This window comes from Brassica oleracea, chromosome C5 (assembly GCF_000695525.1).
Source record: "Brassica oleracea var. oleracea cultivar TO1000 chromosome C5, BOL, whole genome shotgun sequence".
NCBI classification, from domain to species: domain Eukaryota; kingdom Viridiplantae; phylum Streptophyta; class Magnoliopsida; order Brassicales; family Brassicaceae; genus Brassica; species Brassica oleracea.
The window spans coordinates 22,491,947-22,511,050 of record NC_027752.1 but is presented as its reverse complement, the minus strand read 5'-3'; the positions used below and the strand labels follow the sequence as shown (position 1 = coordinate 22,511,050).

Below are 19,104 nucleotides of genomic sequence, written 5' to 3'. Positions count from 1 at the left end.
ACACACCAGTTTATTTAGAATCTTAAATCAGTATGAGGGTTCTAATGCAATATGGTCTATCAACCTAACCACAACCAGGATCTAATCAATCCTAGATCCACATTCAACAATATAGAAGAACATGAAAGAGATCTGGGTAGAACACCTCACCTTAGCCTAGATCTGGATCTGTATCTGAGAATGGGGGTAAGAGAAACGGGATCTGAGATCTATGACACCACGCGGCCACCACCACCACTCGCGGCTGTTCACGGCGAGGAGAGAGAGATGCGGCCGAGAGAGAGAGAAGGAGGCGCGGCGAAGAGAGAGAGAGAGAGAGGAGAGACGCGGCGAAGGAGAGAAGGAGGAGAGAGGCGGCGCGGGGAGAGAGAGAGATCGTCGACGGCTAGGGCTTCCTGTCTCCGGGATTTTTCTGCAGAGCTTTGCTCTGGAATTTCTGATGAGAGACAAAGGAGGTGGAAGCTTGTATTTATAGGGAAAGGCAAGGGAACCCTAGGGTTTTAATCCTAATGGGCTGCAGAACGGGCCTTCCCTTTTAAAACACAAAAACTTTTTGGGCTTGGGTTTTGGGGTGTTACAAGATTATGGATTTGATGGACGTGAGTTCTAAAATACAAGAAAAACTTGGTAGTAGCAATGATTTTCCTGATGGCCTTCACGAAGATGATTGCATGGTAGGTGGATTTTTGTTGGCGTAGTTTCCTGATTGGATAACATAACTCTTACATGTTGGTTTATTAAACCTTCAAAGGTGCTTTTCGTGTATTTTAGAGCCTGAGGCTCTTGAAGCTGACATGGGAAACGAGTCCAAAGTGGATGGAGTGCCTTTTTCTCTCCAACGCGATAATCAAACTGATTACGATGAGGACCTTATCTTCCCCCAGAACCAATAGGGCAGACTGGAGCTCAACTTGCTCGAGTTCATGTTAAAGTGTTTAGACCCTTCTCCTTTTATTGAACTTAAAATGCTTTAAAGCATGATTTAGCTCTTTATGGATGCCTAAAGGGAGATTTAAATTTGTGATTAACAGGCTGAGGATGAGCTTGGATTACCGGCAGTACCAAGCTACTCACTGGGGAATAGATCTTACGCTCTCTTTGTGGGGTAGAGCTGCTAAGATCTTTTTTTTTTTTTTCTGACAAAAGCTGCTAAGATCTTTACACCATTCTAATGATTTTGTGGATAAAGTTCTGGCAATATATCTATTATGGAATGGGAACCTTTTGGTGCATTTTACTTACCTGATTCTCTTTAAAGAAATTTTGGTTTTCTTTGACCAAAATTGGCTTACACATGTCGAGTTTGATAAGTTTGGTGGAAGTTCAATGCCGCTGCAACTGTTGCTTTGGACGATGAATCTGTTATATGCTGGAAAGTCCTATTATATCAAATCCCCTTCTCTATATATCTGTTTATAAAAGAAATGTGGTTTGACCGTTTTGAGTTATCGAATTTATTTTTGTTTCAAAAAGTTATTGAATATATTAAAGAGAATATTCAGACAATACTAAAGAGGTGAAATATATTTCTGAACATGATATATCTAATTCTAAACATAATGAATTTAGGGTGAAGATACTAATGTAGTAAAAGCTAATATCTGCCAGTTTAATTTTTTTTTTCAAAATTGGCATGATTAAATATGAAAATATATTAATTTATATTATTTTCTGATAAATTCTAAATGATAATTAATCTTTATCATATCTAAACATAAATTGATCATATTAGTAAACTTTCAATCTATCTAATTTTATAACATCAGTTTTTTTACAAAAATAATAAAAATTTAGTAAAAACTAATAATAGTTCACCATATACAAAAGGTTTAAAAATATGTAAGGAAAATTCATAAATGCAAACAAAAATTATGATTTTATTTCGTGCCACACAAAAACCAACAAAAATAGAAAATAATAAACTGAATTTTATAATTAAAAAATTGGCTTATCAAATTAAAAACTGAAGGAAATGATAAATAATCAGATCAAATTAAAAACTTAGTCCACCACCCCGCGCTTGCGCGGAGGTTTCTGCCCCTAGTTCTTCTAGTGAGACATATGTATTGTTTAATTTTTTGAGAGTTCGACTAAGTTTTTGTTATAAGTCTTTTTCCTTAGTTTTAGTAAATTTGACTAAATTTTTTGTGTTGTTCTGTTTTGCTATAAGTGGGTAGAATTGTTAAAATGTTGTATCAATAACTTCAATAATGTCAAATACTTTTGGCAAAACATGAACATATTTACAAAATTCTTTTGATTAATTCAAGTTTAATTCACAACTAAAATAGTATACATACAAATCATAAAACAGATCAGAAAAAAAAACTATTACGCATGAGGCTAGATATCATTTCTTAACATAGATAAGCTTGGAATCCACTTGAGATTATCTCTTTGTACCACTTTGGGCAGAAGACTTTGGAATACTTCATAAAGACTTCGTGGGAATTCTTCTAGCAAAAATACATTAGAAGATTTCCCACGAAGTATTCTGAGAGTGTGTCAAAATCACCCAAAAATAGAGTTTTAGTGTTGGGTTAGACATGAAAATTAAACCAAAATTTCAACCGTTAGAAGTCTAAAGTCAAAGCTTAAAAACAGAATTCTTGCATGAAACTAGCCGGAGAGTATTACATCTCTTCGACAAGACAACCCTTCGAACATATCCTTTTTACATTGATTTGGGAATTGCACTTTTAACTTTATATGTGATCGTTAAATTATAAATATATGTCAAATTTCATGATTTGACTTGACAAGATAAGGAAGTATATATATTAATGGGTTGGAGACATAAAAAAATGGAACTTAAAATGGTGAGGTTTTTACATAAAAACGGGATAGCGATGATTAATTTATCAAAAGTAGGTTGCTTTATAGGGGGAGTAGTTGTCCATACGGAATGATTACGTCTGCCTGATGAAGAGTGCAAACAAACCATATAGTATTGTCGTAAATACTCATCTTCGATAAGACAATTCTTCGAAACCCTTTCTCTCACAACTGTGGTTTTTTAATCTAGCGGTTCCCTTGCTGAAACATCATTGCCTTGCCATCTCGTTCAAATATGTCTTTCGCGTCTTCCACTGAAAGCGACCTCAAATACAAAGTTTGATGGCTTTCTCTCAAAAAGGAAAACTGTTACTACTCAATCTAAACATAAGAGGAGAGTATAATGAATTTATATCGATAGCGTTTTGGTGAATATTGTAATCTTAAGTTAAATTAAACATAAGTATTATAATATTGAACTTTATATATGAATCATCCACTTGCACGTGGTATAATTGTTTGGATCGATTTACAATATAACCAAATTTTCTACCTCGAAACCCTTTCTTTCACAACTGTGGTTTTTTAATCTGGCAGTTGCCTTGCGGAAACATTATTGTCTTGCCATCTCGTTACCCTATGTCTTTCGCGTCTGCCACTGAAAGTAACCTCAAATTTAAAGGTTGATGGTTTTCTCACCAAAAGCAAGACCTTTGCTAGTCAATCAGAACATAAGAGGATAGTATAATGAATTTATATCGATAGCGTGAATTTTGTAATCTTAGATTAAATTTAACATAAATTTTAGTAGTATTTTAATATTGAACTTTATATATGATAGTTAAGACTTAGGCTTGGGCATTTTAACCTGGACCCGAAAACCCGAACCAGAACCGACTAAAAAATACCCAACCCGGAACCGATTCGAAAATTTACAAGTACCTTTTGGGTCTAAATTTCTTTTATCCGAAAGAACCGGAACCGAAAGAAACCGACCCGAATAGACCCGGACCCGAAAAGACCCAACCCGAATAGACCCGACCTGATAAGAACCGATTTGTACCCGACTTAAAAACATGTATATCTAAAACTATGATTTTTTTTGTTCTATTTTATATATATTATTTTATGATTTAGTTGAAACATCTTTTGTTAACAATATTTGTTATTATCTTGTAACATTTTTTAAGTAATATGAAGCTTTAAAATGTAAAATTTAGAGTTTAAAATTGTTTTTTTTTAATTATTAATAGTTTCATTTAAGTTATTTTGTAAAATTTTAGATATACATGACAAATATCGACTAAATTTGATCGCGTTGGGTATGCCATGTCCTTTTCAGATCCTAAATACCTGAATCCGACTAGGACCCGAGATGGACCCGAACAATTACGGGTATTTTATGGGTATTTTAATTATAGACCTGAACCGACCCTGACTCGAAAAGAACCGACCCGAACCTGACCCGAAAATTTCTAAGTACCTATTGGGTCTAAATATTTAGGACCCGTAAGATCTGGACCCGAAAGGAACCGGCTCGAACCCGACCCGAAGACCCGAACGCCAAGGCCTAAGTTAAGTTATGAAATATATGTAAGATTACGTGAGATGAAATTTTAGGTTGAAGTTGAAAAACAGTTATTTTGATATAAGCAACGCGATTAATAACACCAGATAACATCTCTCAGAGGATGCGGAAAGAGTTGCAAAATTAAAGCGAAACACGATCTAAATTACTGTTTTCCTAATATAGCAAGAGTGATTCGATAACGTACATCACAAGTTTCAATAACAAAGCTAAGTTCCCAACTGATGACAAAGTCTAACGACGGTTTGGAACTGGAAGGATTTTCATCTCTATCTGGTGGAGTATGAGAAGATGGTTCATCTGGGTTAAGTTGGGATGGAGATCTCTCAACCGATCTAGATGAATCTAGAGAGAGGGAATTAAAATGGACACGGGCGGCGGTTAAGGTATCCATTGATTCTACAGTGATAAAGTGGTTGTTAAAAGATGTAATAGATGTTAACAAGAAAAAGTAAAACAAAAAAATAACAATTAAGTGCTGGGACGAAAAGATGATCGTCAGTAAACGCTAATGAAGTCAGCTGGATGATGTCGGGATGCAGCAGAAAAGCAAGATCACAGAGGTTACTGGCTAGATTCAACAGATCTTCCGGGAACACAGTGGATTAAGCTGGATCCTCCGACGACACACCTACAAATGGAAATTCACTTGAACATTAGAGCATCCACAATGGTTTGCTTCATTTTCATCGATTAATTGTTAAAAACACCTTACAATTTTTCATGTTTAACAATGTTACTCGACTATTTGTTTTAACAATAATTCAACACAACTACTAACTATAGATACCTGGAGGCGGCTAGGAGAGACGCAACCCGTTAGGTCTCGGGTGGAGGTCAAGAACGGAAATTTTTTTGCCACATGTTGGTGTGTTTTCAATCCACTTCGGAAGTTCCACTAGGGACCTACAAAGAGGAAGTGGTAAGAACTCGAAACGACGAGACCCTTCTCCAATTTCTTGAGTACAAAAGGCAGTAGCGACCATGCTACCAGTTATTTCTACAGCAGACAGGTCTGAGAGGACCTGAAGGGCATGTATAAGTCCCCAGGAACGGAGAGTCAGTTGGCTTGGGGCAATGCGGAACAAGCCGCACAACTCCACCATTATCCAATAAAGGTTCTGATGGAACCCGATTCGCGGAACTCACTGAAAATCACCGTGTATCCAACAAGAGGTGATGCAAGACAGCTATCAGGACCCGAAGAAATGACGTATGCAACGCGACCCACTTGCGTGGCTGGGGATCATTCAGAAACGGTGTCAGAACGTGTAGTAGTGAGAGCATGTGATGGAGAATCTGATGAAGTGTCCGAAGAATATTCTAAAGAGAAGTCTGAAGAAGAGTCCGAAGAGGAGTAATGGACAAATAAATGGTCATCGGAAGATGAAGAAGATGTAGCCATTTTAAAAGATCAGATATTTTCTCAAAAGAGATGAACAACTGCTGAAAAAACCTACAGAGTCGGAAAGTTAATATAGAGATGCAATTAAATCAAAAAACTTCCCGGTGAAGACAAAAGGTTGTAAATACAAATCCTCCACTTGCACGTGGTATAGTGGTTTGGATCGGTTTACAATATAACCAATTTCATACTTAAACCAACCAAATTGAAGATTTTGGTATATCACATGATATAACAAATTTCATTTTAAACCGACCAAATTGAGAATGATTTGAGGTTTGGTCGAATAAACCAACCGACTCAGTTGTGTAACACAATCGACTGTACAAAAATTCTATAGGCTCTGTTCTATAGGCTCGTACCTCTGAAAAATTCTTTACGACCTTACTTGAACAGGATCTGTTCTATAGGCTCGTACCTCTGTAAAATGACGGGATGAGTCAGCTCTACTGGTTAGAGTTTTGGGGGCCAATTGTCATGCTTCCGGGTTCGACGCCAGCCAGAGGCGAACTGCTCATCCATGTCACGAAGCGGGTACTGGGCCTTCGGACTCAGGACATACCCTCCCGGGTGAAGCCGGTCCGCTGCCTGACCGGGCCCAGGGAATGACCCGCGAAGCGGGGAACCCTAGATTACCAAAAAAAAAAAAAAAAAAAAAATTCTAAAGATGTCATGATTACACACCTTGAGAAAATAAACAACTTGTTTCTTAAATTTAGTCAATTCAAAACCAATAAATAAGATTTCAGAAATATTGAACACCTTGTCTCATGCTCCATTTCAATCAAGCCTTGTATTGGTAACGTCATAATAGATTGGGAAAAAGCTAAATAATCATACAATGTACTGTAACAATCATTATGTTAAGGCTCTAACATCATAACTAGTTAAAACTTTAAATGGTGCGTTACAATGAAAAAAATAAAGTTGAATTATTAAAATGTGTGAAAAATCTAAATTATTTTGAAATAGAGGGAGTAAGATACGTAAATTACAAGATATATAAGAAATCTATGTGTAAATATTAACATTTGGGATATAGGGTTTAGGGTTTTAAATCTTCTACTTATAACCGGTCGTTGCCTTGCCATGTATAACTGGGTAAACTGAGGTATAACCATACTAACAAAAACATAAGGATCCATAAATCAAAGCCTCAGCTGTAGAAATTATTACGTTTTGTTGACTATTATAAAACACGCAGAGGAGGAAATAAGATTTCGATAAGACACCTCCTTTAACTGGTGAACGTTACAATGAAAAAATAATGATGAAATCCAAATGCTGAATCTTATATTCAACACCTCCAATGTAGAAATTAAAGAATATTATATGATACTACAATTTTTACACATAACATAAATAAATAAGCAAATAATTTTGATTCTTTTTTTGAAACAAACAATTTCAGTTTTAATAAAGATAAAACCAAATACATAAGTCTCTTAAATGATTAACCAAATTATTCTATAACCAAAATCATTCATTTTTTTTTTACAGCAAAAGGCTAAAACGAAACTAAGTAGATTCCGGATCCAAGAGCCACCTCGGGGGAATCGAATCAACATAAACCATAATAGCAGGCTGATTTTTAGCACCTCATGCCAGTTTGTCCGCCATTGTGTTTTGTGCCCTCGGAATATACTGAATAGTAAAGGGATGAAAAAATTCCTTACATCGCAGAAACTCCTCCATGTGTGTAGTGAACGCCGGCCATTCTGTTGGTGTAGACACCATCTTCACCAGTTGAGAGCAGTCAGTTGCAAACACCACTTCTGAGATTCGTAGGGTCTTCATGCACTTCATCGACCATATCAAAGCTTCACATTCTGCATGTAAAGGTGATAGACTTCTGCGAATAGACATGGCACCCATCATAGTATCAGTTGATCCACCTGCTTTATAGACCCATCCTTGTCATGTGCACAAGTCTTGTGCCCTCCATGCTCCATCGATATAATACCTACTTATATCACCTGTAATAAGATGATAAAGTATTATAAACAAAATTTTAAAAAATATTATGTTATTCTAAAATATTGCACGTAGAAACACTCAGGTTATGTTTGCAACGGATTATACTCAATTGGTGAAGATGGTTTCGGAACCAGAAGAATGACCAGCTTTTGCAAATTATTTGGAAGATGTCAAGACCCTGAAAGAGAGTTTCACCCGATCAGAGATTTTCTATGTACCACGGACGTAAAATACAAAGGCGGATAGACTAGCACGCAGTGTTAGGAAGCAACCGTCTTTTGTCGTTCACATGGATGCAAATCACCCAGTTTGGTTTACAGAGTCAGTATGAGTCTGTATAAGTCGATGACAAAAAAAAAAGATTAAAAAACACACAAAATCATTCATTAGATTTAAATTAATTACATAATCTACATAATAATTACTTCAATAATGATTTTACGTATGATCAATTATATGATATTTAGTTATAAAATACGAGATCAAAGTTTTCATAGAATAAGTATCATCAAAATTTAAATGTTTGATGTTAGTTTAAGAAATTTACATAAGTTAAATTCTTATTTGTTTATTTAACGTTAATTATTTATGAAAAAAGGTTTGGAGTATGGAGTATAGTTTTAGGGTTTGGGATTGAATGAAGGAAGACATAGACAATGTGGAGAATAGAAGGAAGGGAGGGAGAGGAAGAAAACCAAAAGATATGGCCCGTTGATTTTGTCAAATGTACAGCTGAGATCGTGTTCCGCATGATAAATGTAACACCCAATCAAAGCTGAGAGCTCCGTTACATTGATTTTGTTAATAAAACAAAAATGACCAACAAGTATGTATCTCTTTTGCGTCTACACATACAATTTTTTTTTATTGTTTACCGTGTTATTCTAGGTTTGACAGTTGGTTGAATCAACATGCTAACAAACAATTTCAGTTTCTAAATTCTTCTAAATGGGACATAGAATTTTCGGAAACTAATAATTTCATGTTCTGTGTTATTAACATTTAACTAGATGAAAGTAATGTATAAACCTTGAAACAAATTGGGTTACATTAACACTTATTACTCATTTTAAGTACAAATAACAATACATTAAAGTCATTGAGGTTTGGTTGAGTAAAAACTAAAAACGAAGTAATGTATAACTTTACTAATAAAGTTATCTATTAAGGAATTCAATGTCATTTTAAGAACAGACAAAACAGACTATTGCAGCCATTATTTATCTGTGCCGTATTTTGTAGGACCCGTTGTGGTAAAGAAGTAAACTCCAAACTTTCCAATATCTTCGTGAAGCACTTCCACCAATGTCATCACCCAGATTTGAACCAGGGTCTATATACGACAAATTTAATTTTTAAAACCGACAAAATTGAGAATGATTTTAGGTTTGGTTGAATAAAGAAAGTAATGTATAAATCTATTAAGAAAGTTATCTACTAATGAAAATAAAGTCATTTTAAGTACATAAAAAACAGAGTATTGCAGCATCACCTTATAATTAATTATAAATAACACCTTATATTTTATTGGGGTCAAAAATCGGTAACGACGAAATCAATTTCGAAAAGATCTCGAGAAACCTTTCTATAAGAAAATAAGAATATGAAAAACCAAAACTTCGTATTCTTAAAATTATTACACAACAAGTTCTCCGCAAGGGATCAATCAAACCATCAAACAAACAATTCCCGAGCATCGGAGCAGCCGAACCAACACCGTCCGAACATCGGAGAAGTTCGATTAACCAAAGGCCAACTCGCCCAACGGCGAGTTGGATAATCCATCTCCAACTCTCCCAACGGCGAGCTGAATCAGTCTTGTCCAGTTTCGCCTTTTCAAAGTTGGATCAATCCAGAAACATGTATTCTCGTCTCCGGAACTCCCCCCTTTGGGTCTCGGTCGAACTGTCTCTTGTTTCGTCTCAATCGGAGTTATCGTTGGAACTTTACGGAAAAAAGACAATAAAAGCTTATTTTCTCGTATAAGTTCGGAACAATCGTATAAAGACGATAACGGTTAAACTTTAACACCATGGTTATTTCGATTAAACGGTTAACTGTCTTGTAAAACCGGCGTCGTACCGAAGGTTGTATTTTGATAAAATTATAATAACACTCGAAGTCGCAAAACGGCCGAAAGGGCCTAAAATGCGACTAAGAGCCCACTTGCAATTTTTAATGAAAAAAGTATTATGACGGTTTAATTAATACTCGGAGGAGAAAATAAATGTCAAAGTTTGAAGATAAATGTCAAGTTTTCGAAGATAATCATGAAGATCGGGAAAATGGAATATTTCCTCCAATGGATAAACTAGACCCAAGAATGGAAAAGGAAGGCCCAAAACCGACTTAGGAGGAGTATATAAGGGATGCGGAGGCGAGAAACACAAGAGGGACTTTCTTTTTACAGATTCAGAGCAAACTTAGCACTTAGAGCAATAGACAACTTTCCGTTTTTGTTATCCTCAACTAGGTTTTCGTAGTCTTAGGTTGTTAGAACTAGGGAACTCGCCGGAAGCTCTCGCAGCCAAGGCTATTACCTTGTTGTAACGCTCATACGCAGATTCGGAATAAGACATCCTTTGCTTTCTTTTTCGATTCTCATATTTTATTCTGTTTGTTTATTTTGTGTCTTGATTGCTTGGCGTGTGGTTTAGCAGATTATCCGGGACCTCTGAGAAATTTAGGGTTTCCTATCTTTCCTAATTCAACGGAAATCGATAGTGCGAATTTCGGTTTCCACATACTTGTACTTTTATAAAATTATAACTTTCTCATATTTTTTGTTTTAACAATTATATGACCCAATAACTATCTATCTATATATTTAAAGTAGGATCCTCTCTTCTTAGGGCGTGCCACATCATCTATAACATAGGGGCAAATCGCGACAGGTCAGCATCCCTTTCTGAACAAAACATGCTACTTATTGGCCTCAGAGAAAAATACGACGAAACAAACGAAGATTTGGTTTTACAAGACAAGATGAAATCAGGGTTTCTCCTGAGAAGAAGACAAACCCTATCCGCGGAGACTGTCATCGTCCTTTTCATTGGTTCAATCGGTTCAAGATTTTTCCGCCACGATGGAATCAGAGTTTCACCTGAGAAGAAGACGAACCCCAATCCGCTGATACTTTCGTTGTGTTTTTCATTGGCTCAGCTGGTTAATGATTTCTTCGCCAATGATTCTTCAGGAAAATTGGCGGCCAGCTAACTCGAATATGCTTCCTAGGAGAACATGTTGTACTCCTTCACCGTGTAAGAAAAACAGCCTCTGTTTTCTCCGCTCAGCTTCTTCCATAAGAGGAAGCATATCGGCGAGTGCGGGAGAGAAAAAACAGCGGGATGATGGGTAATATGCATAAGAGCAACGCCACCGTTAAAGCTAGAAGCTTTACAAAATGTAAGCTTTTTCTTTTGTAAGTAATCAATAAGTTTTAAGTAGTGATTATTGGGTCAATTTTTACAGAAGGAGAAGCTGAACAATCTGGAATAAAAGGAGGTGAAATTAATATTTACAGAAGAAAGAATCAGTTGAAGCTATATTTTCTGTGGTGATCAAGAGAATAAAAGGAGATATTTACAGCGTTGTGATTAATAAACATTTATTATTATTCAATTCAGATAAAGTGAGCTTGAGAACATATATGTTCTCTAATGTTGACAAAAAAAAAGGTTTTGTAATGAAACCAACGAGTAAAAATGGTTGATCATTTGTGTATCTGGTTTGTTAGTGAGTTTCTAGAGGTTGCTTTGTCAACCAAGAGAACACAAAAATACATGGTTACATGCTTCCTAGCAACTTTTCTGATAATAAAAACACCGTCAAAGCCGGTCCTGTTTTTTTTTTTTTTTGTAATTCCCAAATACAACATTAGACTTTGCTTTGAATTCTCAATTTACAGTAACAAACCTTGATGAAGTCAATAAAAGAGCTAGCTTATTCGTAAAAAAAATCATATAAAACTTAATTGTTATAAATATATTTATAATCAATGAAATCTTAGTATGTTCTTCTAGGCAACTTGAAAGCAGGCCGTTGCTCAAACACGGCAGAGGTGCGTCTTCTCAGGTTCTGGGAAGCTCGAAATGTCAGGAAAGGTGGAGAGCTTATGAGTCTTGATATGCTTCTTCTCGATGAGCAGATAAACTCGACTACTTTATGTTTCTTATTTCTGCTAATTACGTATTTCACAAACCAGAATTTATATAAAAAATTTGGTTCATTCTTGACGCACACTCTACACTTATCCACGGGACTACCAGCTCAAGCTGCGTTGATACTTTAATCAGCACTTTCTTTTCTCTGGCCTCAAGGATGGTCACTGTAGGCAGACTTTGGTAATAAGGCTTTCTCTATCTTTTTTTCTCTCTCTATTTCCCGATCGAAACTTGGCTCCACCTCACAAATGGCTTTGTCACAGCCCCTCCTTCGCCGATGCTTCCTCAGTCGTCAAGCATTACCGGGTCATCATGGTCAGTGATGCTCCCTGAGTTGTGAAGGGAAAACATACACCTGCGTGAAGAAGTGGAGAGAGATCACACATGATAACTCCGGAAAAATCACTTTCCCTTCTTGTCTCAAACTGGTATGCCTTGAGAGAATCAATTTTTTTTTATTATGATTGAGTTATCAATTAGGCATTGATTAAAATATCCTTAAGACAAGTTCTTTGATATATCTATCTATATATATAAAGTTGGTTTTTTTCCTTCTTCTGACAAGTGGCAAAAGGGATTTTGCGACGCATGTCATTCATGTATTTTTTTTACATTTTAGGTCCTTCTTCTTTTAGATTATTGCAATTTGGCCAAGTATTTTCTAATCATGAACTATCTAATCCTTTTCGCACTACCTATTATCGTATGAAGTTTGATAATCTATTTTATTGTTCACTAAAATTCAAGATGAATAAATAAATAAATAAAATAATAGAAATATAGTTTACATATTTAATTTATTCACAACTAAACATAACATAATTTTTTTGTTATTTTATTAATTTTTACCATTTTCTATTATTTAATTTACCAATTATATATTTATTTAACTATTAAAAATATAAAATTACCAAGCTAATAAGAAGAAATTAGATAAAAAACAATAAAACACAAACTTAATATTTTCTAAACGTTATAAACCCTTGATATGAATGACAATAGACGTGATCATCGATGAAAGATATAACGAGATGAGAGAACAAAGAGATAAAATAGACAAAATAAAATCAAGAAACCGTGGAGCCATTCTCGAGCTATAAAAAAGAGCATAGAAGTTAGATCACCAAAAACCTGATCTTGAAAACCAAGACGAACAGAGACTATTGACGGCAAACCAGCGACGAGAAAAGCAACATCAATGACAACTATACTCTGACCTAACCCAATGAGACGTAGTTTCTAACCTTAGCCAAAACCTAAGGAAAAAGAGGATCAATATTGACCGAAATAACATACAACGCCGTAAGAAACAACCGCACAATATGGAACTAATATTCCTTATCTATAACAAATCCCAGATAATCTCACATAAAAAGAAGGTGAGGAAAAACAAGAGCACGGAAGTGAGTCTTTTCCCAGTGACGGTGAGAAGCACTACAGACCGGAGAGGTAAACGAAATATATATATGGTGATGGCTCAAGGTCAAAAGATGGGGGAGAGTGCAAAAAACACCTAAAAAGAGTAATGTTCAAAAATATGAAAAATTTAAATACCATTTTGACGCCGTTAAACTTAGAATCAACAAATGCCCAAAGACAAAGTTATTAAAATTCAATATGTTTTACATCAGAAACTTAATTCACCACTAACAAGTAGTATTCACTACAAAAAAAATTACATTGATAGCACATTGTTATAACACGTTTTACTGAAAGAGAAATTACATGTTTACCAATTTCATGCTAGCACATTTTATTTTTACCGCCACTAAAGGGACATTTTCAAAAATACCTTATTCATTAAGTGACAAAAGACTCTTATGCCCTTGTTCTTTATATATATAATAAATAAATATTTAAATAAATAAAAATCTAAAAAAATAAAAAAATAATTTTTTAAATTTTTTTTTCGAATTATACTATTTCGAAATTCAAACCCTAAACCCTAAACCATCAATTCTAAAACCTATTATTTTTTTTTGAAATACGAATCCTAAACCCTAATCCATCAATCTTAAACCCTATTTTTTTTTGAAATACGAACCCTAAACCTTGAAACATCAACTCTAAACCCTAAACCTTAAACCTTCAACTCTAAACCCTAACACATCAACTCTAAACCCTAAATCCTAAACTTCAACTCTAAACCCTAAACCATCAACACTAAACCCTAAACTATCAACACTAAACCCTAAACCCTAAAAAGTAAACTCTAAACCCTAAACCCTAAAAAATTAACCCTAAACCTAAAACATCAACTCTAAACCTTAAACCCTAAATGTTCAACTCTAACCCTAAACCCTAAAACCCTAGAGTTGATGTTTTAGGGTTTAGATTTGAAGGTTTAGGGTTTTAGGGTTTAGGGTTTATGTTTAGGGTTTAGAGTCGATGCTTTAGGGTTTAGATTTGAAGGTTTAGGGTTTTAGGGTTTAGGCTTCGAATTCAGAAAAATATAGGGTTTAGGGTTTAGGGTTTACGTTTAGGGTTTAAAGTTGATGATTTAGGTTTAGATTTGAAGGTTTAGGGTTTTAGGGTTTAGGGTTCGAATTTTAGAAAAAATATAGGGTTTAGGGTTTAGGGTTTACATTTAATGTTTAGAGTTGATGTTTTAAGGTTTAGATTTGAAGGTTTAGAGTTTAGGGTTAAGAGTTGATGTTTCGGTGTTTAGGGTGTAGAGTTGTTGTTTCATGGTTTAGGATTTAGAGTTGATGATTTAGAGTCTAGAGTTGATAATTTAAGTTTAGTGTAAACATGAAAAGTAGTACTTTAAAAAAGATATTTTTAGCAATTTCTCTTTACTGAACTGCTATTGTACATGAGTTTGAAATTTGCTTAGTATATAATAACATTAGATAAAAGATATGTCAAAATTTCATCAAGCGGAAACAAAAATTTTGTTTTGGAGCCATATTTTTCATTAAGAGGGAATTAGAATTCATTTTGGAGCCAACACTGAGAAAAATTATAACAGATTATTTTCTGCATCTCTCCCATCCATGTAAGCATTAGTGGGTGGTAATCAACAATCTCATTACTCACCATCTCTTCCATCCGCCATTGCTCATCACCACCTCCATCACCATCCCTTTTCAGATCCGTCTTCACCGGAGTCCCCACCACTACTGTCAAGTTTGTCCTCTCTCGATCTCTCTTTCACCTTCCTCTCAACTTCAAATCGCTTTTTGTGTATTGTATAAGCTCCATGATTATCGAGACTCATGAGATTGCTCAGTTCGTCGCGAACCTTGCCAGTAGTTAACCGATGAAGATGCTGAGATCAAGCCTCAGGTTCGTGTCTTTTGATTTGAGATGAGTGATGATGAACATTAAAGTTTCCACCTTTCTCTTAGATCATTTAGGGGTTTGAGCTTGAATTGACTCACGATTCAATTTGATCAGGATCTGAATCATGGTGTTTCTCCAAATTATCTTGTTTTATATCAGGGTTTTATTCCCGGGTCGAATCCTGGACAGCACAATGAACATATGAACCGTAGAGCAGGCATTTATGCAGTTCATGTTCTTCAGTTTGGAGGACATGTGGCTGATCTTCCCTCAAACTATCTCATCCCTCTCACTAACAGTGTTCCCACGTAAGTACTTGTGTAGTGTAATACCTTATTGATCGAGAATAATCATATTCATTTGTGAATTGGTCTAGCTAGAAGAATTGTGCAATAATTTGATCCCTTTAGTTTCAAGTCACTGGTGGTGTTGCTTTTCAGATGACTTGGTGTTAGAGAAGTATAGGTTTGGTATTGAATCATATTCGTTGGTGCCACAAGTTGATCCCTTTTCTCATTGGCTTGCAAGCAGTATCCAAACCATTGTTTAGGGTCTAATCACTGGTGGCTGTTGTTTAAACTTATGATTAGAGCTGATCAATAAGGTACAAATCTTTAGCTCATAAATGAATGATCCATTGAACTTAGCATAGTAATCCTATTACAAACTGTTTATATATCTTTTTGGTATCCAAAGTTGCAATCTTTGGTTATAAAAAGTGATTGGTTGTGAACATAATGGGAAAGCTTGCAAGGTGGTTAAAAAGTGTATTACTTGGAACAAAATCAGCTAAAACTAGTGGTTCTAAAGACAAGGATGTAACACTTGCATAACATTACGGATTTAGAGGCTACTTGTTAATATTTTTAAGCTCTTGGTGTGTGTGTTTCTTGTATACTGAACTTGAGTGCTCTGTGTGAAGGCAAGCTTTTGCGACTCAGTGCTGTACCACAGGACGTGCTCGTGGCTTGTGTTTCGTCGTCTTTGCTGATCTTGTGTTGCAGAAAGAGTCACTGTGGAGAAACACACCATCGATGGCCGCACGGTACCAATCATAAGCCCATCTTTTAACTTTATCTTTTGCATATAAAGTTAAGTGGTAACAATCAGTTTTATAGGTTGAGGCAAAGAAGGCTGTGCCTAGAGATGATCAGAGGTGCTGAAACGACACACCATTCCTATACACCTTATGTTACCTCTCCATGGTGGTGGTGGCAACATGACAAAGGATCTGTGTAGGTGGTTTACCGTCTAACAGTACAGAGGAGGTGTTATCCAGCTCCTTCTATCTCTAGCAGGTTCGGTTTTGGCGCTACAAACTACTTGTCTCATGGTTCTCGGATGTGTGGTAATTTGTAAGTTGTGCTTGGTATTAGAAGTGAGATGTTCTTTGGTTGGTTTGTGAAGCTTTGCTCCCTGCTTTTGATTTTATCACTGGGTTTGACGATTAGTCAAAGTCACAATGAGAATGAGGTTTTAGTCTTGCTCGATGGTGTTTAAGTTTTTGTACACTCAGTTGTGTATGTGGATGCTCCCAAGAATGTGGAATAGATTCTTAGCTTTCTTTTGGTGTTGTTTGGTTTTGCAAATCAAGAGGAGCAAAGCAGTTTGGGGATGACGATTACTGGTTTTGCAGAACAACTATACACCGATCTGAGAAGTATTATTTTTTCAACAATACACAAGCTTTCCAAAAAAATCGTATCATTAACAGATGTAATTATATCAAGTATATATTTGGAGAAATAAGTATTTTTGGCTTATTATTTATCAAATCTCTATTCAAAGGTACACAATAAAGTAAAAAAAAAAAAGAATGAAAAGATAACTCACAAACAAAAAATTGTGTGGAAGTAAACCAAAAAATTGTGATTTGGTTTCGGTCAAAATTGGAAAACTGTGTAGAAGTAAACCTTAAGCTAATCTCTAAACCCTAAACAAATCTCTAAACTAAACTCTAAATTCTAAACATAAAAGTTTAATTCAAATATTTTAACATCATTTAGTAAATTTAACCTCAACTCTTCAATTTATATTAAATATTATTTTCCAAAACTTAACCCCGAACTTTATATCATACTTCAAACCCTAAACCCCAAAACTTAACTTCAAATCACATACAACACTTCAAACTACATAGATCTAATCTTTTCAAACTTATAATATAAATGTAAACTAAAAACCAAAGTATATGATTTGAATTATAAACAAAGTATATTATAAAAATCAAATCATATACTTAGTTCTAAATTTTAACCCTAAACCATAAACTATATATTTCATATTAATATATATCATAAAACATTAAATCTTAATTTTTAAATAAATTATAATTATTATAAGATAAATATACTACTCCAAACTATATACAAAAATTTCAAATTATAAATTAACAAAATAAAATTAGACCACCAAATAATAAAACAACAAAAAATACAAAATAAAAGAATTATTCTCGTTGAAATTTTACTATTTTAATATTTTAGTCAATCACACATCCACAAAATTTAAATACAAAATTTAGATTTTTAATTTTAAATCATGATATCAAATTATTTAAATTTTGGATAATTTTTATCAAATTATTTAAATTTTGGATAATTTTTATAATAGCTACAAATAAATAGAAAGATAATCTGAGTATTGTTTTTTAACCATTGATTGATTTAGATCAAAAGTCCAAAATCACTCATCTATCTATCTTCACCATTTATTTCTATTGGTTGACTTGTTTTATGGCATGGATCACCATTTACACCCTTGGATGATATTGGATCAACGGTTGAGATTAATTATTCTTTTCTTCTTTTGAAAAAAAAATATTTTCTGAGATTGAACAGATCTCGTGAGAAGAGAGACGAGTCAAAGAAGCGATAGACAGAGAGGAGACTTAAACTCCAAATGCCCTCATAAGAAAAAAACTAACCTTCTTATCCCCTCTCTATTCTCAATACCTTGTGTGGACCTCATTGTCATTGCAAATACCAAATTAGCCTCTCATTTCTTTAATATATTTCTTCCACCTCATTAACTCATTTATTTCTTCACTTAAATAAATCAACAAACAAGATGGCCCACCAGAGGACAACCTTAACCAGTCACAGGAAACTTGGCCCACATGTCTTCAAGTTTTCTTTTCTCTCCGCGTGAAGCTCTCCTTCCTCACTCTCCATTGGCGAATTTGAAGCTTCGTAAACATGTAATTCTTGTCTGTTTTGATGATTTTTTTTGTGGAATAACATTTAAATGTTGTGTATATCACGGGTAATGTTAAAAAAGTAAGAATTGATGAAAGTTTTTGAGAGAGTAAAAACGAGTTTGAAAACTGTGAATATGGATTTCAGGTATATTTTATGTCCGGTTTTGATGAAATTTTTGCTGGACTACTAGTAAAAAGAAGTGTATATCTCGCTTATTGTTTTAAAAGAAAGACCTGATGCAAATTTTAAGAGATTTAAAGGATTTTGTAAACTATGTTTATGGGTTTATGGTATATTTTATGTCCATTTTCGAGTATATTTTGTGTGTAATTTCATTAATATGAATTATATATCATGAGTAATGTAAATCTGAACAAAATCGTCCTAAAAATTTTAAGCAAGGATAATTTCTGGGTATTACTATGATAACTAAAATTTACTAAGGTAAAACTGTTTTACTAGTAATACTTACTTAATATGTATATTACTGAAATGAAAAAAGTATTAGTAAGAGAATGCAAGCTTCCTAATAATGGTAATGGTAATGGTAATTGTAATTGTAATTGTAATGAAAATTCTATTTTATTTTTAAAAAAATGCAAATTCCGCCTTGCACAATCATTTGTTTTGATTACGGGGGATATTATATTAAGGATGGGGCTGAAATGAAATGGATTTCGGGAGATGGTGAAGGAGAAGATGAAATTCACA

At 34.5% G+C, this 19,104-nt stretch overlaps 1 protein-coding gene and 1 long non-coding RNA gene across 5 annotated transcripts; both read left to right on the top strand.

Moving 5' to 3' along the window:
* The first annotated feature begins 609 nt into the window (after positions 1-609).
* LOC106293122 lies at positions 610-1,136 on the top strand. Its single transcript, XR_001260367.1, has 3 exons — positions 610-674; positions 772-931; positions 1,032-1,136. It is a non-coding gene; the product is annotated as an uncharacterized LOC106293122 (long non-coding RNA).
* A 13,716-nt stretch (positions 1,137-14,852) lies between these two features.
* On the top strand, positions 14,853-16,868 carry LOC106293505. Of its 4 annotated transcripts, none has more exons than XR_001260496.1 (5): positions 14,853-15,196; positions 15,353-15,501; positions 15,725-15,797; positions 16,116-16,238; positions 16,312-16,868. XR_001260496.1 is itself a non-coding variant. In XM_013729184.1 (4 exons), the coding sequence occupies exons 2-4, from the start codon at positions 15,395-15,397 to the stop codon at positions 16,430-16,432; spliced, it is 351 nt and encodes a 116-aa protein (XP_013584638.1). In that variant the 5' UTR covers positions 14,853-15,196; positions 15,353-15,394; the 3' UTR covers positions 16,433-16,868. The 4 variants fall into 4 exon arrangements, 1 of the variants encoding a protein (XP_013584638.1); XR_001260495.1 differs by having other exon boundaries at positions 15,634-15,797; XR_001260494.1 differs by having other exon boundaries at positions 15,353-15,797.
* The last annotated feature ends 2,236 nt before the right edge of the window (positions 16,869-19,104 follow it).

What these genes read in the sequence shown, in the direction of transcription:
- LOC106293505 (XM_013729184.1), top strand. Translation starts at nt 15,395, where the DNA reads ATGAACCGTAGAGCAGGCATTTATGCAGTTCATGTTCTTCAGTTTGGA. An exon ending in CTCACTAACAGTGTTCCCAC is followed by an intron (nt 15,502 to 16,115) that starts GTAAGTACTTGT and finishes CTCTGTGTGAAG; the next exon opens with GCAAGCTTTTGCGACTCAGT. An exon ending in ACACCATCGATGGCCGCACG is followed by an intron (nt 16,239 to 16,311) that starts GTACCAATCATA and finishes TCAGTTTTATAG; the next exon opens with GTTGAGGCAAAGAAGGCTGT.